This window comes from Propithecus coquereli, unplaced genomic scaffold (assembly GCF_000956105.1).
Source record: "Propithecus coquereli isolate 6110/MARCELLA unplaced genomic scaffold, Pcoq_1.0 Scaffold3, whole genome shotgun sequence".
Taxonomy (NCBI): domain Eukaryota; kingdom Metazoa; phylum Chordata; class Mammalia; order Primates; family Indriidae; genus Propithecus; species Propithecus coquereli.
In genome coordinates, this window is record NW_012148618.1 from 687,117 (window position 1) to 705,681 (window position 18,565).

The 18,565-nt window shown below is 53.8% G+C and overlaps 2 protein-coding genes across 5 annotated transcripts; both read right to left on the minus strand.

The window, feature by feature from the left end:
* Window positions 1–1,924: 1,924 nt before the first annotated feature.
* MMP14 (matrix metallopeptidase 14 (membrane-inserted)) lies at window positions 1,925–12,026 on the minus strand. The gene is made up of 10 exons (XM_012649459.1): window positions 11,642–12,026; window positions 7,543–7,691; window positions 7,153–7,275; window positions 6,456–6,763; window positions 5,761–5,922; window positions 5,325–5,485; window positions 5,000–5,138; window positions 4,720–4,870; window positions 4,126–4,241; window positions 1,925–3,798 (listed from the first exon to the last, which is right to left on the minus strand). The coding sequence occupies exons 1-10, from the start codon at window positions 11,747–11,749 to the stop codon at window positions 3,467–3,469; spliced, it is 1,749 nt and encodes a 582-aa protein (XP_012504913.1). The 5' UTR covers window positions 11,750–12,026; the 3' UTR covers window positions 1,925–3,466.
* Window positions 12,027–13,885: 1,859 nt separating this feature from the next.
* Window positions 13,886–17,519, minus strand: MRPL52 (mitochondrial ribosomal protein L52). Of its 4 annotated transcripts, none has more exons than XM_012649460.1 (5): window positions 17,476–17,519; window positions 17,312–17,372; window positions 17,168–17,235; window positions 14,795–14,859; window positions 13,887–14,065 (listed from the first exon to the last, which is right to left on the minus strand). In XM_012649460.1, the coding sequence occupies exons 1-5, from the start codon at window positions 17,501–17,503 to the stop codon at window positions 13,913–13,915; spliced, it is 375 nt and encodes a 124-aa protein (XP_012504914.1). In that variant the 5' UTR covers window positions 17,504–17,519; the 3' UTR covers window positions 13,887–13,912. The 4 variants fall into 4 exon arrangements, with proteins under 4 accessions (XP_012504916.1, XP_012504914.1, XP_012504915.1 ...); XM_012649461.1 differs by having other exon boundaries at window positions 17,312–17,369; window positions 17,476–17,517; XM_012649463.1 differs by lacking the exon at window positions 14,795–14,859 and having other exon boundaries at window positions 13,956–14,065.
* Between the last annotated feature and the right edge of the window lie 1,046 nt (window positions 17,520–18,565).

Consider the following 18,565-nt stretch of genomic DNA (forward strand, 5'->3'; position numbering starts at 1 on the left):
GGGGTGGGCAGAGTACTGCTCCCCCTTGGCCCTGGCCTCCAGTCCAGTGTCTCCTAGCACCAGCTTTCCTGGGTTCTGCCCAAACCTCCTTGCAGATTCCCCTTGGCTCCCTCCTGGCTGCTCCAACTCACATGTGCTGCTTTCGAATAAAGGAACTTGGAATCGTAGAAACTGGGTCAGGCCCAATGGACAAATTGGGGTAGGGCCAGTGGAAGCAAAGTGTGCAGGTCTCTTGGAAGCCGCAGGGCCCTCTGCTCTCCCCTCACCCCAGCCGGACCTGGCAGCTCACTCGATGGGGCCTTGTGATCACTGAGGCACCTCCCAGGGTTGCTGGGCAGTGTCACTGGAGTGGGTTGGGCAGGCTCCAGCACGTCAGAGGCACGAGACCCTGCAGCCTCCACCCTGCAACCCTCCCTGCTCGTGAAGCCCATCTTCCACCTCTTCCCCCTTTGTCTCTGGTCCTCCATTCCCATCTCTCCCCCTTGGCTCCAGAGAGCATCTTGTGATTCCAGAATCAGGGCCAAACAATTTCCTCGTGATGGGGAAACCGCACTCCAGCGCGGGAGCCCCAGGCTCCCCTCCTCTTCCCTCTGGCAGTCCCCCCTCCCCAGGCTCCTCTACTGGCTCCAGCTGTGTTTTGCAAAACTCCCACTGGATAACATCTGTAATTGCCTCCAGATGTGGACCACAAAAACACAAAGGGGCCATGAGCTCATCTTTGAGTTTCTTGCCACACGCACTGGCCCCACCACCCCCAGATGCCCCTGACTTCCCCCTGCCACCTTCTCAATGTCTTATCCCTGCCGGTAAGTGTAGTGGGGAGGTGCTGTCCAATTCCACTGAGACGCACAGACCCTGCCAAACAGCTGTTGGCAGGGAAGGTGCAGAAGGCCAGGCATAGGGTCAGGGTTCCTGGCTGGCAGGAAGGTGGGGCACCCCTTCTGCCAAAGCAATCACACTAACCAGCCCTGAATTGCAGCTGGGTAGACTGACTGGCATAGTGGGGGCCAGGGCTCTGGGAGGCAGGCTGCAGAGGGGCCTGGGCAGGCAGGAAGGGAAAAGGGGAGAGAGAGGGGCCAGCTCTCCCCCAGCTGAGCTGACTCAGCACTGAGCTGATTCCTCCCTCCAGGCTGGTTTCGGAGGAAGGGTGGGTAGACAGCCTGGGAACCCTGTCTGGGGCAGCAGTTTGTAAGGAAGGAGGAAACAAAGCCTTGTTATTCTGCCCTTCCAACCTGACCATCCTGGCTCTCCTGGGCAAGCGGAGTGAGATCTGTTTTCCTAGAGACCGGCTGCTCCTAATAGGCCGTGGGGCAACATCTTTCTCTTTCCCCCTTGTTTCTTTCTGCCCCAGCAGCAGAGCCCCATATGATCATGGGAGTCCCCCCGCCTCAGGCAGAAAGGCATGAGGAAACCGAGGGTCTGCGGCCAGATCACACGACAGGGTAATGCAATTTAGGAAGATTTTCCAATGGCCTCGGCTTGACCACTTCCTCTTGTCTTTGAGCCTTGGGTCTCAAAGGTAGCCTTTGAAGCCAGGTTGAGCAGCTGGGCTCTGTCAGCCACTCTCCTGCCCCCAGTGAGGTATACCCTGCTCCCCAACTCTGGCCCCTGACTCCCTTTAGTCTGCTAAGAATAAACATATTCCTTCACGAGAGATACCAAATTCCACCTCACGGAAAAACGCCGCTCATCATGCGTGCTAGCCCCTTCCCAGCTCCCTCTTAACCACTTCCTATTCACCCCTAGATGGAACTGCAGCCACACAAATGTGAAACACAGTTTATTCTTTGTGGAAAGGTTGAACAAGGTCAAAAATGTCCTCAGAGGGCACTGACCCAGCCCCGCCCTGCAGGTTCCTGGGGTCGGATGCCTCTGCCCCCCGCCCCCACCCCTACCCATGCCCCTTGTTAACAAAAAGGAACGATTTGAATGGAATTCATATATAATAATTATAATAAAAATATACATTAAACAAAATAAAAAAACAAACAAGACAGAAATTTAGCCGAACTGCCAGCACCGTTCACCCCATTTTCCCCACCCCATGCCCCACCCCCCTGACGTCCCTTTCCTCTCGCTGCCTCCACAGGGTCTCACTCTCCCAAGTCCCCAGTACCGTGACCACCACCTTCGGTGGCCGAAGGAGACTTCAAATGGGTGGGCTGGGTGGGGAGACGGAGGGCAGGCCGAGCTGTGTGGCATCAGGGGAGTGTGGGCCTCACCAGGCTCCTGCCCCACAGAGGCGGCCAGGCAGGCTGAGACTGAGCACCGCCAGGCTTCTGGGGGCCTCTCCTGTGAGGGTCTGAGTCCCCAGTCCCTGCATGCGTGCCCTCTGCTCCTTTCTCTGCACTGCCCAGCCTTCCTGCGTGCTGCTTGGTCAGCAAGGATGGGGACCAAGAGGAGCAAGTGTGCCTTCCTCGGGGCCCTTCCTGAGAGCTCCAAACAACGCATCTCGCCGGGCACCACGGCCCACCCTGTGCACCCCACTTGGCTTGGCCTGGCCTGCCCCGCCCCCAGCTGTCCACTGCTGCCGCATTTCCTCATTTCCCCTTTTGGTCCCATCCTGTCCCCTCTGGCTGCTCTGTCCTTGGGTCCCAGCCCCAGCTACCTGCATTTGAGCAAGGTTCCTTATCCGTGGCCTTCAGGCTCACCCCCAGGGCTCTGACCCGGGTCTCTCCCCTCGGCCCCACCCACCCTGGTAGCTGCGCCCTGGTTTCAGCTCTTCCAACTGAGAAAGCCCCATCCAAGCCTAACATCTGAGAGGGGCAGGGCTGCTACAGGTTTCTCCAGCCCCACTTTAGTCCTTAATGGCTCAGGCTCCTTCCTTGGAAGTTCTCCGGGATAGGCATAGCAGAGGCAGATCTTTGAGGAACTTGACCAACCAAGCAATGAAGACCCTCTCTGAGTTTTCCTCCCATGGTCTCGGGGTGGCTGGGCAGGCCCCACACCCTCACCTTTCTCAGGGTCTCCACCCCCTAATAAGATTAGATTCCTTTTAGCCAGAAAGCATAGTGGGAGGCTGCCAATTGGGTACACCTGGGGCTTTCGGGGCTGGAGTGCCCAGATCCTCCTGAGGTCAGAGTTCAGAGGTTTAAGGTATGTCAGGGGATGGAAAAGGAGCAGATGACCCCATTTGACCTTTACCAGCGAGGTCTGAGGGTCCTGCCTTCAAGTGCAGAGCCCCCAAGACATTCAGATGGGGCTGGACACACACCAAGCTATAGGGTTCCCCCGAGGGGCAGAGGCTGGAAGGGTAGCCTTCCCGCTCAGCCCTCAGAGGACCCATCTAGGGAAGACACAATGCCAGGGGTGAGGGTGGGAGAGGCCAGCCAGGGGACAGAGAAAAGACAGGAGGCTGGGGAGAGGGGGCTCGGGACATGGGAGCAGCCCACCCACCACCACCTGCTGCCACTGGCCTTCAGAGGCACAGTCCTCGTGGTAGGAGTGGGCGGGCCGGCGGTGGGGGTCAGACCTTGTCCAGCAGGGAACGCTGGCAGTAGAGCAGTCGCTTGGGGGTCCCGTGGCGTCTGAAGAAGAAGACCGCGAGGCCCACCGCCAGCACCAGGAGCAGCAGCAGCACAGGCAGCACCACGGCAGCTGCGCTTACTGCCCCGCTGCCCTCCTCATCCACCTCAATGATGATCACCTCTGTCTCCTCCTCAGTCCCTTCGTCCGGCCGGCCCCCTGATGGGCAGCCCATCCAGTCCCGCAGGGCTGACTTGGGGTAGCCCGGCTCTACCTTCAGCTTCTGGTTGTTGAATTTCCAGTATTTGTTCCCCTTGTAGAAGTAAGTGAAGACTGCAGGAGGCCAATGAGATGGTGGTCAGGAAGGCACGACACAAGGTGGAGCAGGTCCAAGAGAGGACCCCAAGAGGGGACAGGAGAGGCGCAAAGGCAGCTCTGTTAGTGTGAGGGCCAGCTGAGTCACCTCAGTCTTTCTGAGCCATCGGTTTCCTCAGCTGATTTCCTTAGCCCAGTGCTAAGTGCCAGGCATGTGGGTAAGGACCCCACTGCTGTTATCACTGTCACTGTTTTCCTCAGGACGCCCTCAGTCCTTCCCCCTGCTCTTCCTTAACTTCCTATTCCCACCCTCCTCTCGTGGATGCCCCCCTTTGCCCCTCTCACCTTCATCGCTGCCCATGAATGACCCTCTGGGGGACTCAGGGATTCCTTCCCAGACTTTGATGTTTTTGGGGTACTCGCTGTCCACTGCTCTGAGCTCCTCGTTGAATCGGTAGTACCTGGGGGGCGGGGGGAAGGGAAAGTGGTTGGACACTGGGCATGTCCTCAGAGGGCAGCAGGACCCAGAGCTGAATTCAACAGTGAGCAGGGGTAGCTGTGGATAGGGCAGGAGGCAGGGTTTGAGTAATGAGGACCTGCTGCTGAAAGTGGCGGAAGGTGGGGGTGGAAGGGAGGGCCCAGGCTGCAAGGAGCCACCAGCAGCCCTTAATGACAGTGCCTGGCTGCTGGGGCGGAGGCTCAGTGCTGGGGGCAGGAGGCGTCAAATGACCAGGTCTGAAATGGCGACCCGGTCAAATCCCACTCACACAGTGCCCAAAGGAGGCTGCCTGTTGCTAGGCAACAGCAGAGGCTCAGCCAGCTCCTTCTCCAGGGAAATGTCTTGGGGATAAAGGGGGCCTTTCTCCAGAATTGAGGGAATTTGGGGTGGTAGCGATGGTTTAAGGAAGGAGGCCTGGGGTTAAGGGCTTTAGGTCTTACTTGTTTCCCCGGAAGAAGTAGGTCTTTCCATTGGGCATCCAGAAGAGAGCGGCATCAATCTTGTCAGTAGGCAGTCCTCGGCCCAGCTCCTTGATGTGCTTGGGGTAGCCAGGTTCCAGGGACGCCTCATCAAACACCCAATGCTTGTCTCCTGGAGAGGAGAGAAGGGCAGGGTCTGGGTTCAACTTGGGCTCTAGGGTCTGTGAAGGAGTCAAATGGAATCAGCTCTTTCAGGAGGACCCTCTCCACTCCCAAAGACTAAGGTGGAGTGCCTGGTTACCTTTGAAGAAGACAAATTTGCCATCCTTCCTCTCATAGGCAGTGTTGATGGATGCGGGCAGGCCCCGCCAGAACTGGCCAATGGGCATGGGGTATCCATCCATCACCTGGTTATTCCTTACCCGCCAGAACCAGCGCTCCTGGAAGCCAGTCAACACGGGAAGAGTACATTATGTCCCATAGCTTAGAATTCTGACTCAGTTCCCAAGGCTCCCCCACTACCCTTTGTCTAGATTTTAGTTTTTAGTCCTCCTATTGTCATTTCCACCAGCCTTCCAACCACAGATCCCTTTTGTCCCCCAAACCAGCCCATTTTTTCCTCTCACCTTGAAGACAAACATCTCCCCTCGGAGCACAGCCACGGTGTCAAAGTTCCCGTCACAGATGTTGGGCCCATAGGTGGGATTTTTGGGCTTATCGGGGACAGAGGGCCGGGAGGTGGTCCTGGGTTGAGGGGGCATCTTGGTGGGGGATCCTGACTCACTCCCTGGGGCAGAGAACACAAGGGGCACTTCAGACTTGAGCAGGGTAGGAAAGGGAAGAACAGACAGGCAGACAACACCCTTGGAAAGGTATGATGAGCCTCTGGGGGAGGCGGAAGCAATCCAGGAGGTGACAGAGAAGGTGGGATGGAAAGTGGGAGCTGAGGGAGGGAGGGTCAGGTAGGGGTGCAGACACTGTAGGGCATGAGGGAGGGGAAATACACAGGCCATGCAGGGATAAGGAGCAGAGAAAGGAGCAGGGTGGGCTTGGATTACGCGCCATAAAGTTGCTGGATGCCCCGGCGGTCGTCATCAGGAAGCACGAAGTTCTCTGTTTCCATCCACTGGTAAAAGGGTGCCATGATGGCCGAGGGGTCACTGGAATGCTCGAGGCCCAGGGCATGGCCCAGCTCGTGCACAGCCACCAGGAAGATGTCATTCCCTGGAGGGACGGCGACAGTTATGATGGCAACCTGGGCCCCTTTCCTAGGGCTCCCTGCTTCTCCACCAGAGGCTTCAGTTTCAAATCCAAGCCTGCTGGTCATGTTTTCCACCCAAAGCGACTGAATCCCGAGGTCCAGCTTTCTATTTGGCATTTAAGGCACAAAGCCAGTCAGCAACCTCCCGTGGGTGGAGGTGAGAGAGTGTTCTGGGGCAGGGTCCCCATCCCAAGAAGACCTGTGTTAAGGGAAACTGAGGCCTTCTCTGGGCCTGTTTCTCTCAGTAACTAGACATGACATTTGTCTGGAAAAGTGGGTGACAAGGATGCCTTGGAGTCTGACTGGAAAGCCTGTCAGTGGGTGAGAGAAGGGGCCAGATATAAATCGCTCAAAACAGGATTCTTGCTTTCGTCAGAAGTCAGACCAGGAGATCTCTGCAGTCCCTTCTAGCTCAGAATTTGGGAGGAGGGAGAAGCACCCCCCTAAAGTGACTGTTGACTTTCCCCAGAGAAAGTCCCAGGGCTACCTCGCTCACCATTCAGATCCTCATTCCGGACAGTCCACGGCTCAGCAGAGTCAAAGTGGGTGTCCCCTCCAATGTTGGGGCCCGGAAAGTAGGCGTGGGCCAGGAAGCCGCCCTCGCCATCGAAGGGCGTGCTGTCGCCATGGAAGCCCTCGGCAAAGAAGATCATGATGTCGGCCTGCTTCTCATGGCCCTCGCGGATGTAGGCATAGGGCACCTCGCGGAAGCGCAGTGGTGTGGCACTCTCCCACACACGGAATGCCTTGCGAATGGCCTCGAATGTGGCATACTCGCCCACCTTGGGGGTGTAATTCTGGATGCTGAGGTCCAGCCACGTGGGGAGAGGATGGGGGTGTGTTAGGATAACAAGGGGCAAAATTCTCCTTCCCTGCACTCTCCCAGGTCTGACTGAACTGCCCAGCCACCTGTGCCTGACCCCGCTTCTGCCGCTGCTTCACGCATGATGCCTCTGCCTCTTCCCTGAGAACTGAGGGCTTAGGGATCCTCAGGCTTTGGCTCTCTGCCACTGAAGCGCAGCCCCCATGGCTGCACCTCTCTCCAGGATCAGAGCCATGCTCCTCCCCACTCCCAAGGATGCTTCCCAGGAACAGAGGGGAGTAGGGCAAGAGGCCTCCGAGTCTCTGCATAAGCACAGCTGACAGGGAAGGGAAATCACACGTGAGGAAGGGCACTTGCCTATTGGACTCACCAGAAAGTGATCTCATTATGCTGCCATTTGAGGCCCTGGATGGCATAGCGCTTCCTTCGGACATTGGCCTTGATCTCAGCCCCAAACTTGTCTGGAACACCACATCGGGGGCGCCTCATGGCCCTGGGGTGGGTTGGGGTGTGAGGATTGGGGTCAGTGCAGTGTAGGGAAGAGAAAGGTCTCCAGCGTCAGTGTTGGGTGAGGCTTGACATGTGTGTCCATGTGGGGGAAGGCCCAGGTTAGGAGCTCGGAGTGAACATGAGAGGGCTGGGATCTGCATGTGGGGATGAGGTATGAGGGCAGGAGCCAGGCGTTCAGGTAGCAACCTCTCTGGTGTGCAGTGCTGTCAGTGGGTGCTGGGCAGAATTCCCGCCAGGGTCTAGCACTTACTTCATGGTGTCTGCATCAGCCTTGCCTGTCACTCGCAAACCGTAGAACCTCTGCATGGCAGCAATGGCAGCTGAGAGTGACTGGGGTGAACGCTGTGTGTGGGTACGTAGGTCCCCAGGAGGCAGGTAGCCATACTGCTGTAGCCAGGCCTGTAAGGAAAGGACTGTAGCTTAGAGCATCCCCATCTAGCCCACAGGGTCCCTCTGCCTCCCCCCAGTACTTGGCTATGGCCTTGGCTTGGAGAAGATAGGGCAATAGGCTCCCAGCCTGGCTCTGGCGGCAGGTCTGGAGGAACTCCCAGGCTAGTCCTGAACTCTGGCCCAGGTCCCAATATGGCTTGTCCCCTTGGGGCTGTGGGCTCAAACCAGGGGTGGGGAAGCCACAGCTCTAGACTTTGGCTGTAGCTCTCTTGAGGATGACACTCTTGGTGGTTTAATAGAGTTCTGGGATATCTTCTCAGAGCTGTGATTCCTTCTAGCACCTTTCCCCTCTGTGTCAGTGTTCTTGCAAAGTCCTGCAGTACATCCCACCTGGAAATGGGCTGTGCCCATGATGGGCGGGGAGGTGCGGTGACAGGCTGAGAGCACTCTACTTTTGGGCCTGACACGAAGCCCTTCTGGGACAGGGGTGCCATGTCTCCAGGACCCTCACAGCTGAGATCTTTTTAGAAAGGAAGGCAGAAAAGGAGCTAGAGCTAAGGCTGGCTGCTGACAGGGGAAGCTGGGGCCTTTGGATGTAGTGACAGGTGTGATCCAGCTGGAGGCAGAATCCTGCTACTGTCCCCATCCAAGCATATCTGACCTATGGCTTGGGACCTAAAGGCCCATTTAATGTTCTTAGTAGGAGTGGGAGATGGAGGTAGTGTGGGAGACTTGGTGACTGTATTTTATTTCAGATATGTTGTGAATTGTTCATAACATAAAGGCTGGCATATTGCCTTAAAGTTAGGTTTTGGTGTTTGATTTAAAGGTACACAGACTGCAAAACCATGTTCAGGAGAAAGTCAGCCTCTATTGTAAGAACAATGGAGTGTTTCTCTAAAGCCTGAAAAGTAAAATAGGCCAAGTTATACATAAAATATGAAGATACTTGGATTCTTTTATGGGCAGAAGACACTGCCCAGACACTCTGGTCTCTGCTCCAGCCTTGCCTTCTTAGGGATTCCAGAGAAGGGGGGCAGGTTGCTTAGGACAGGGGCTTAGAGGGGAGAGAGGTAGAGGCTGCTGTTGGGTGCTGCATCCCCTATTTAAGGTCATTAGGATGGATCTCCACGTGGCCCTTCCCTGGTGATGGAGCAGTGCTCTTGCATGAGAGTTGGGGGTGACTCAGGAGCAGCTGACTGGGGACCTGAGCCCATAGGGGCAAGAATTGCAACATGGTTCTGGAAAGTGATTCCCCCAAGGCTGACAGGAGTTAGGGCCCCAGATGTAAACAAGCCAGCCTTTTCCCAGCCAACAGGCTTGGCAAGAACAGCCCTAGTACCACCCAGTTCTGAGGCTCTGAGAACCCCTCCTCAGTGGTAGAGGAAGGAGAGCAGTTTAACCTCTGGCGTACTAGAGGGGAGCCAAGCAAGGTGCTGCAGTCCCAGGCTGCTCTTCTGGAGCTGCAGGCTTGCCCTGACCTGTGCGGGCTGATGCCACAGCCAGTGCCCGGGGGAGGCCTGCTGTGGCCTGTGCCTAAGTATGCAGGAAACTCCCTTTGCCCCCAGCCTCACCTGTAGGATAAACACACACACCCCAGGCTTATGACCCCTGGTGGGGGAACAGCTGTTTCAGGACTTGGGGAAGAATGGGAGTGCCCTAATCCTAGAGCTGGAAAGCAGGAGGACTGAGGCCAGGCCCCCTCTACCCTCAGAGAGCAAAACTGAGGGGAATTCTCCTAGCGCAGGATGACAGAAGGGAGGGCTGCAGAAAGGTGGGGAGAATCCATATCCAGGAGCTCAGGGATAAACCCCTCTCCCATAAGTCCTTGAAGAAGGTAGGCAGGTCTAAATATTCACACCCACAACCTCCATACCATACCCTATAGAGAAAAATGAAGGCTCTTAGTCAAGTAAGGGACTTCCCGGGAGTCAAGAGAGCCACAAGCACTGGAAAGGAAGTGTGCCCATCCCTCTCTTCCTCCCAGGCCTAGGCAAGTTTCTTCCCTTACAGAGACTATGAGGTCGAAACCACAGAAGAGAGGACTCTTGTGTCTGCGGCTGGGTGGGAGGAAGGGCCCAGCGCCAGACGGGTTGAGGGGAGGGCAGGGCTGTCCTGGAGCTGGTGCAGGACTCTGGAGGCCTGGTGGGAGGGACCCAGCTGCCTGAGGCCTGCACCACCCCAGCTTTCCTTCCAGATTGGCCTGGAGAAGGAGCAACTATGTTGGGTCAAAGAACTCAGTTGGCTGGCCTGGTCTTGATGAGTGAGAGATGCAAGGTATTCCCCTAGGGGAAAGTCAAGGAACACCTCCTACCTGGCTTAGGAGTCCTGAACAGGGTTGGGGGATCTCCAGCTCTCCAGCAGGCCCTGGATCCTATCCTTTGGGCCTGTTCCTCCCCCCCTCTGGCTCCCACCCTCACATGGCCCAGAAGCAAATGGTGGTTCTGGCACTGGGACCGCCCATGACCCACTTAAAACAGAGCCAGGGCTGCCGCCCCTCCCCTAGGGGGCCTGGCAGGGCAGGGGAGGGAAAAAAGGCAGGGCAGTGAAGTTGGCAGTGGGCAGCCTCCCAGATGCCCAGGCTCCTTTTGTTAGGGGCTCTCTCCCTTTCAGGCCTCAGATGAAGACTCCAGGCCTGGGAAGAGGATGACTTCTTCTCCCTGACAGTCGGGCTTAGCCCCCAGCCCCAGGGCAGACCACCACGATGGGTCTCCCACCTCCAATGCCAGAGCCATAATTTCCCGTTCAGCCCCAGATCCTTTCAGGGACAGAGAGAGCGCATTCTGTCTAGAGAGGTTTTCTCCCCGGATGGGCCAGGCCTGGGACCAGAGCAGAGGAAGCCAAATCCAGATCCCATCCCCCATCTTGGACCCTTCCCTGCCCCTCCCGACCGCACCCGGGCCCTTGCCCGGCTGAGTGGGTTGGGATGGCCCAAAATAAGAAGCTCATTAAATCCGTCTCCCACTTTCACCCCAAAATAAAAGACAGAGAGGAAAAACCTCCTCAGACAACTCCCACGCGGCTTCCTCTTGGGCCCGGTGGGCCACTGTCAGGGAAGGGGTGGGGGTGGGGGCCGCCCGAGTCAGTCGCGACGTGTGAGGGCGCCCTGGGCTAGGCCCTCTCCCCACTCCCCGTGCGACGCTCCCCGACTCCCAGCAATTAATACAAAAAAGCAATTAACAACAAGAAAGGCCTGAGGGCGCCGACGGAGGTGGGACGGGGATGGGGGGGCGGCGGCCAGGCCGAGCCCCCGGCTCACAAGGAGAGCTTTGTGTGTACGGAAACACGGCGAGCGCGCTGGCGCTGCGACCCTAGACGCCGGGGCCCCAGGCTGAGACACGGGAGAGTCCTCTCGGGGACGAGGGCTGGGGGCCCGGGCCGCTCGGCCGTCCACCCTCTACCCCACCTGGCCGCAGACGCATCGGTGGAGGGCCTGGGCCGCCCGGGGAGGCCGAGGCGTGGGGGCTCCGGGCAGCCAAAGCGCCCAGCGGAGGGCGCGCTGAGCCCGGCTCGCCGCGAGCGCAGGCGGGAGAGCGCTGGAGAGCCGAGAAGTTGAAGAAACAACAAACTCTTGCACATGACAAGGAACCAGGACAGCACGGGGTTTGAGCCGAGTCCAAATGTTTATCAGGCTCCCAACTGGTCCCAGAGCTGAGCGCAGAGCCCAGGGGAATTGGGGAGGGGGTCGGTCCCAGCTGTAAAGTTCTTCCAAGGAAAGGAAGGAATGGGAAAGAGAGTCGGCGGCGATAAGGGTCGCGCGCGGGAGTTGGTTGGAGGCAGGCAAAAGTTGGATCGATTTGGAAGTTTGGAGAAGAGGAGGGAAAAGAAGGGGAGGGGGATCCTGCAGGCCGGAGCAGCTGAGATCCCTCCTCTCCGAATGGGGGTTGTGCCCTGGGAGACCCCTGGGCTCGCCTCCCCGGCGGGCGCGACTCCGGGAAAGGCCGGAGGAGCTCACTTACTTCGGGGCTGAAGCTGCTGCTTTGGGCCGAGCCGAGGGAGGCGAGTGCGGTGCCGAGCGTGAGCAGGGGGAGCAGGAGACTGCGGGAGGGTCGCGGGGCGGGAGACATGGTTTGCGACCGTCGGGGCGGCGGGGCCGTGCGGGCTCCGCGGCGGGGCCCACGCCCTGGGGTCGCGCCGCCACTCCCTCGGGGCGCCTTTGTCTTCTGTAGGCACTGATTTTGGATTCCTAGAGCGCAGTCTTCTTGGAGTTGAGAGGATTGTTCTTGAAAGTGCCTGTTTGCTCTTCTCCTCTTTTCCGTTTTTTGATCTTTCTTCTGCTTAGTCGGCGAACTGGGTCGGGATCCGTCTCTCGCTCTCTTCTTTGGTCCCTCCCTTCTCCCACAGCCTCTCCTCCGCCCCCGCCTCCTTTCCTGGTTGGGGACGTGGTTGTTTCAGCCTGAATCCAATTACAGCCAAGAGCTGGAGGAGAAAAAAAACAAAAAAAACCCCAGAAAACCCCTAAGTTGCCGTTCTGTGGAGCAGGCTGCCCTCTGCAGGGGTTGAAGCCACAGCCGACAGCAGGGTACTGTAGGGGGATCCAGGGGTCGGGATGTGGGAGACTTTCCCCACCTAAGCATATTTTGGGTGGCTTGATTCCTCTGGTATTCAGCATTTGTCTCACCTCAGAGAGGGAAGTACTGGGAGGCTCAGTGGCTAGGGCCAACAAGCTCAGGGTCTGGCATGGTGGTGGTGGTGGTGTCTTCCATGTCCATGAGACCTGGATTGGGAGAAGGGGCCAGTTTACTAGAAGCTGGGGGGATTATCTGCTGGGACTTGTAGACAACCACCTCTGTCCTTCCCTCTCCTGCCAAAAAATCCAAACTGTAACAAACCCCACAACCACACTGGATCTGGGGGTCCATCTTTGTAGAAAGACTAATTGCTCCCTTTTATAATTGTCCTTTGTAATCTGGCTATTCCTTAAATTAGAATTGGCTGGGCAGGAAAGGGGTGCAAGGCCATGGAATCTGGGGAAGAGCAAATCAAGTTTGGTGAAATTGTTGGAAAAGAAGGGACTGGGAGTTAGGACTTTGAGATTTAGTTCCATCTCTACACTAGAAATGGAGGCAATTCCTTAAAGAGTAAAATCTACCCCTTCAGGGATTTACTTGACTCTGAGAACAAAAGGTGGGGGTATGCAGGGAAGGGGGAGGGCAGGCAGTGAGAAAGGGAGACAGATAAGAGGTTAAGAACCAGATCTGGGGAAACAGCACAACAGAAGCAGGAAAACTGTGGGAGACAAAAAACTCAACCATCAGCGAAATCTAAGATTCAAGAATTGCATTTGGTCAGTGAGAGAGGAAGGAGGTAGTAGGGGGAGGGAGGGAGGGGAGGAAAGCAAGGGAAGGAATAAAGGAGGGTGGACAGAAATTAGGTCAGGTAGGAAACTTCAGGAAGTCAAGGGATTGGGGAACTAGGGAACTATCCCACTCTGTATTAGAATGAGAACAAAGGCCCTTTGCCCCTGGAATTCATGGGAGGAGCCATGATCAATAAAATGAAAGGCTTTCCAAGTCCTGGGCAGCTTTCAGGTTTGTGGGAGGTATATGGTAGGTATTAGATATCTATCCTACAATGACTGTTTGAGGACTGAGCCCTTGTGTAGGGCTCCCCTGCACAAATGGTTGGGGAAATATAGGTTCCTCTTCAGCCAAACTCTGGAATGCAGTTGGAACCATGGAGACTTCATAACCCACCTCTTTCAGCAGAACATGGCAACACCCACATCTGGTTCTTCCCACTGGAGATATCCTCCGGGACCACATATCCAAACCTTAGGAAAACCGACACCAGTTGCTTGCCAAGAAAAAGACATCAGCTAGAAAGCCTTTTTCATCAAAACATTTATTAGATGCCAACTGCACATGGCCTGGGCTGTGTATGGGCTGTTAAAGGCTTGAATGCCTGGCTAAAACCAGAAAAACTGCTATCCCCTTGTCATGTTTGCAGAGCACCTATTGCTCATAGTTGGGCCAGTACTATGGCCTGCAAAGAAGGAAGTAAAAAAGCCTAGAGCAAGATTCAGCTGAACTGGAATGGAGGCACGAGTGAGGGCACTGAGCCAAGCCTTCCAGGCAGTGATCTTACAGCCTGTTCTTCCTGGTGTCCAGGATCTATTGTCCTGAAGACAGATGGGGAACATAAAGGCTCTCTTCTGGCTGGGATGAGGCATCTAGGTGATAGAAAAGAAAGCTAGGGAGAGGCTGGGAAAAGGTGGCAAGAGTTGCTTTTTATTGACTTGGAAGTGGGCTCCTCAGTGAAGCCCCTTTGGGTTTAAGAGCATTTTTCTGCTTCCTTTCTTCTTCCTGCAACTTCTCCTCCTGCCTGAGCTGCCATGCCTGTAATCCAGCATCCATTTCCTGTGACAGCAGTACAACTCGTCTCTGAAACAGACAGGAAAACAGTGTGGATAACATCTGGGGCTTAAGTGCTACATCATATATTCTTTTACTCACAAAGTCAGAGGTTTGGGTTTCAGCTGGAAAATGACACTGTTGACTGGGGGAAAGGTGGGACCAAGTCCTGGTTTGGGAAGCAGCAAAATGTGAGGCAGAATGTCTACTACTGGTTCCTGCCCTAGGAGTGCCTCACTCTCTTCCTCTCTTCTCACAGGGCTATTAAAACCTTTGGCTGAAGCCAGGCACGGTGGCTCATGCCTGCAATCCGAGCAATTGGGAGGCTGAGGTAGAAAGGTTGCTTGAGGCCAGGAGATCAAGACCAGCCTGAGCAGCATAGTGAGACCTCGCCTCTACAAAAAATAAAAAAATTAGCAGGGTGTGGTGGTGTGCACCTGTAGTCCCAGCTACTCAGGAGGCTGAGGCAGGAGGATGACTTAAGCCTGGGAGTTTGAGGTTGCAGTGAGCTATGATGATGCCACTATACTCTAGTCAGGGCAACAGAGCGAGTTTTTTCCTGTCTCAAGGAAAAAACAAAGACCAAAAAAGAAAAACAAAAACCAAAAAGCAAGCAAAGAAAAAACCTTTGGCTGTTAAAACCCTGGTATGAGGGGTACATGTTAGCTTAGGTGCAACACAGTTCAAGATAAGTTACGATTTGAATTTTCTCCCTCCAATTACACACAGGTAGCCCTGGCTGGGGAACTAGCGACTTACTGCAAACTTCTCCCTTTCAGCTTGTCTCCGAAGCTGGCCTTTCATGGGGGGAGCAGGGCGACCATCTACAGATAGCAGTGAGAGAAGAGGCAAGTGTTAAGAGATGTTCTGCAGCACCTTGTCTAAAATTGTGATAGGAATGAGGAAGAACCAATCTCTACCTCCTCTCTTCCATTTCATACCCACTATGGCTTAATATCCCAAAACGTGTCCCTCATCTTCAAGAGTGAGGTATGGCAGACCCACCAAGAATAAGCTCCTAGGAATGTTCTTACTCTATTTCACTTAACTCTTACTAGCTCAGAATTCAAAGTCCTCTGTGTACTGACTCGACTTTCATTTTCGGAAACCCTTCAACTCAAGCAATGTGATCATTGTTCTACTCACTATAAGTCTTTGCTAAATTCTGTCCTACTCCACAATGAAATGCCTTCTTTTCCTTTCCTTCCAGCCAAATCCTCATCCTTAGGCCCACTCAGGCCTAAGTTTTGCAGAAATCCTTGTCTAACCTCTTCACTCCATCAGCTCTCTCTTCTGAAGGAAGTGTATACCATTCAATATTCATCTATTTGCTCTGCAACATTTACCATATTATTGTTTTTAGTGTTATTTAGGCATCCCAGATCCTTTTGGAATGGGGCAGAGTACTGAAATATTATTATATAATTTAAAAAATGTCTATGCTTTAAAATGTGCATGTTTTCCCAGCCAAACTTCAAGTTCCTTGGGATCAGGGACTATATCGCTAGCTCTTGCTGTTCATAGTATAGTGTAGGCACAGAAACATGCAATAAAATTCATAAATATCTGCTGACTTGCTGAAAAGATGTGGTATCTGACCTTAAGTAGTTTATATGGAGATGAGGAGAAAGGGCACTTACTTTCTACAAAGAAAGAAAGAAAGAGTGAAAACTCTACCCAAAAGTTTGAAAACAAGACAGATAAGAGGTATTATTTATCAGGAAATGGAAACAATATTGTGTATGCCAGGTGCTTTACATTGGTTGTCTTTATCCTTATATGAACCATATGAGACAGGTGTTCTTCATTTACAGATGTGGAAACTAAGAATCAGATAAAATTAAGTAACTTGTCTAAGACCACAAAGTTAGCTTGGATTAACAATCAGGTACAGGCTGGGCGCCGTGGCTCATGCCTATAATCCTAGCACTCTGGGAGGCCAAGGCAGGAGGATCCCTTGAGCTCAGGAGTCCAACCCCATTTCTGCTAAAAACAGAAAAATTAGCTGGGCATCGTGGTGGGTGCCTGTAGTCCCAGCTATTCGGCAGGCTGAGGCAGAAGGATCACTTGAGCCCAGCAGTTTGAGGTTGCTGTGAGCTAGGCTGATGCCACGGCACTCTAGCCTGGGCAACAGAGTGAGACTCTATGTCAAAAAAAAAAGAATCAGGTACATATAATTCCAGTCTTTCCAATATTTCATACTACTACAAGGAGATCCTAGGGCTTCCTACAATAAATGACAAGTAGAAAAAATCTTCATCATTGTCCTCAGGCACCAATTATCCAATCAAGCAGGATCATTCTCCTAGAGCAGCGGCCCCCAATCTTTTTGGCGCCAGGAACTGGTTTCATGGAAGACAATTTTTGCTCAGATGGCGGGGGCCCTCAGGTGGTGATGTGCATCGGTGTTCCTAACAGGCCACTGACTAGACCAGTACCAGGCTGCGGCTCAGGGGTTGAGGACCAAAGTCCTAGAGAATACCACTAGGATATTAATACTAAGGTCTCTGTGTTGTGAAGGAGGACAAGCCTCTGCTCAGTTCTAGTCCTGGCTTTGCTACTACCTAGCTATATGATCACAGGAAATTCATTTCTGCAGGCCTCAATTTTCCTACCTATAAACTGGAGTCCCATAAGAGAGTGCTTATGGTCTCTCCCTTCTAAGGCTAATATTTATTAGACTTTTCTGAAGGGAGCCTGCCATCCTCAATCTTCACCCTTCTATACCTCTGAGATGCTCATTTCTACAGCCTTTCAAAGAGCTCCCTGCATTAGGTACCAAATTCTCAAAATGTACTCACCACACAAAGGGGTGGCACTTCCTAACTTTTTAAAAACCATGTTTCTCTTTAAGAAATGTAAAACTCTTGTCACCCCCTCCTACCTCGGGGTGCCCCAAGTCAGAATTATCTGCTACTTATCTCCACAAGCCAAGAAGATCTCCTCAAGGTTTACCTTTCTTACCGGAAGTTTACTTCACAAAATAAACAAGTGGGCTTCTTTCCCCAAACTCCGTTTTCCAAATAAAAAGTTGAATAAGTTTTCCACTCGGACACGCCCCCACCTTGACATTCCCGCCCCCCAGTCCGGGGGAAAATCTGAATTAGAGCTAACTGTCAGATCAGCGCTCACCCGCGTATGACCAGTCTGGGAGTTCCGTAAGGGGCCCATAGCCGGAGGGATTGGCAGCCAGGCCCTGCCTGGGTGGAGAAAAACAGTTCCATGAGGACCTGGCCCAGCTTCTGGTCCCCCAGATCCCCCGATCCCAGCACTCACTTGAGTCGCCACTGGCTGCCCGCCCAAGCCGCCGCGCTGCGGTGCAGCCTCCGGACACCTGCTGGGAAAATGGGGCAGAGTTGGGGGAGAGACCGCGCAGCCGGCCCGGGGTCCCGGGCCCGACCCCCACGAGCTCCCGAGTCCACCGACCCTCACTCACTCACTCGAGAGCACAGTTCCTAAAGCAGCCATGCCGAGGCGGAGTAGACGGAAGTGGGCGTGGCCTCGGTGGCCACGCGCGACACTTTAGGGGAAGCCGGACGCCGCCATCTTGAATCTGCTTTTCAATCATGGGCCACGCCATCTTGGGTCATTGTACGGAAGTCACGGATAAAACTGCGACCCGCGTTCTCGGGGTGAGAACGAACTGTTGTTCTGGGCATACATCTTCAGTGGTGGTTGCATCCTCAGTGGAAATCGTGTCTTCCCAGACCGAACCGTTCGGAACTGTTCCGCAACCTCCCACAGTGTTCTGTAGTCCACTGAAATTGATAGTAACTTTGATCTCAGAGAAGGAACATCCACATTACTTCATTCTGCAGTCTCCCACATAACTGTAACATATTTTTCCCAGACTAAAAGAAGTGATCAAATCTAGAATGAATCAGATATTCTGAGTTTCACATCTCACTCATTTATCCAAGAAAACTGAAGAAATTACATATGACAAGCACTGTATTAGGCACAGGAGATTCTATGGAGAGCAAAAATAGACATCTTCACTATCCTGGTAGAGCTTTCAGTCTAAAAGAGAGAGACTACAATAATCAAATAATCACATACATTACTGAAGTATTACAGCTAAGTGCTGGGAAGGGAAGTATGTGTTGTTTGTGAGCATATAATGGGAATTTGATCTAGAGTGGGCTATCAAACACTACTTTCCTGAGGAAGGGTATTGGAGCTAAGATCTGACTCCATTTTTATATGAGCTACCACCACACATTGCCTAACATAATCCTTGCAATAACCCTGTGAAGCAGGTACTACTAGTAAGTGGCAAATCCTGATCTGTGGCTCCTTCCCTCCTTTTATCACTTGCTATTCAATACTGCCTTAGAGAAGTCATTTATCTTTTAATTTCTTTTTTTTTCTTTTTTGTATATTTTGTAGTGACAGAGTCTCACTATGTTGCCAGGGTGCTCTTGAATTCCTAGCTTCAAGTGGTCTCTTGCCTTGGCCTCCCAAAGTGCTGGGATTACGGGAGCGAGCCACCATGCCTGGCCTAGCCTTAATTTCTTAATTTTTTTTTAA

Bases quoted from the DNA above. Each gene is read 5' to 3' on its own strand.
- MMP14 (XM_012649459.1), bottom strand. From the start codon at position 11,749: ATGTCTCCCGCCCCGCGACCCTCCCGCAGTCTCCTGCTCCCCCTGCTC. The intron at 7,692-11,641 runs GTAAGTGAGCTC...CTTTCCTTACAG, and splicing joins GCAGCAGCTTCAGCCCCGAA to GCCTGGCTACAGCAGTATGG. The intron at 4,871-4,999 runs GTAACCAGGCAC...TCTCCTCTCCAG, and splicing joins CAAATTTGTCTTCTTCAAAG to GAGACAAGCATTGGGTGTTT.
- MRPL52 (XM_012649460.1), bottom strand. From the start codon at position 17,503: ATGGCTGCTTTAGGAACTGTGCTCTCGA. The intron at 17,373-17,475 runs GTGAGTGAGTGA...CCATTTTCCCAG, and splicing joins TTTAGGAACTGTGCTCTCGA to CAGGTGTCCGGAGGCTGCAC. The intron at 14,066-14,794 runs GTAAGTCGCTAG...TGTCTGTTTCAG, and splicing joins CTGAAAGGGAGAAGTTTGCA to AGACGAGTTGTACTGCTGTC.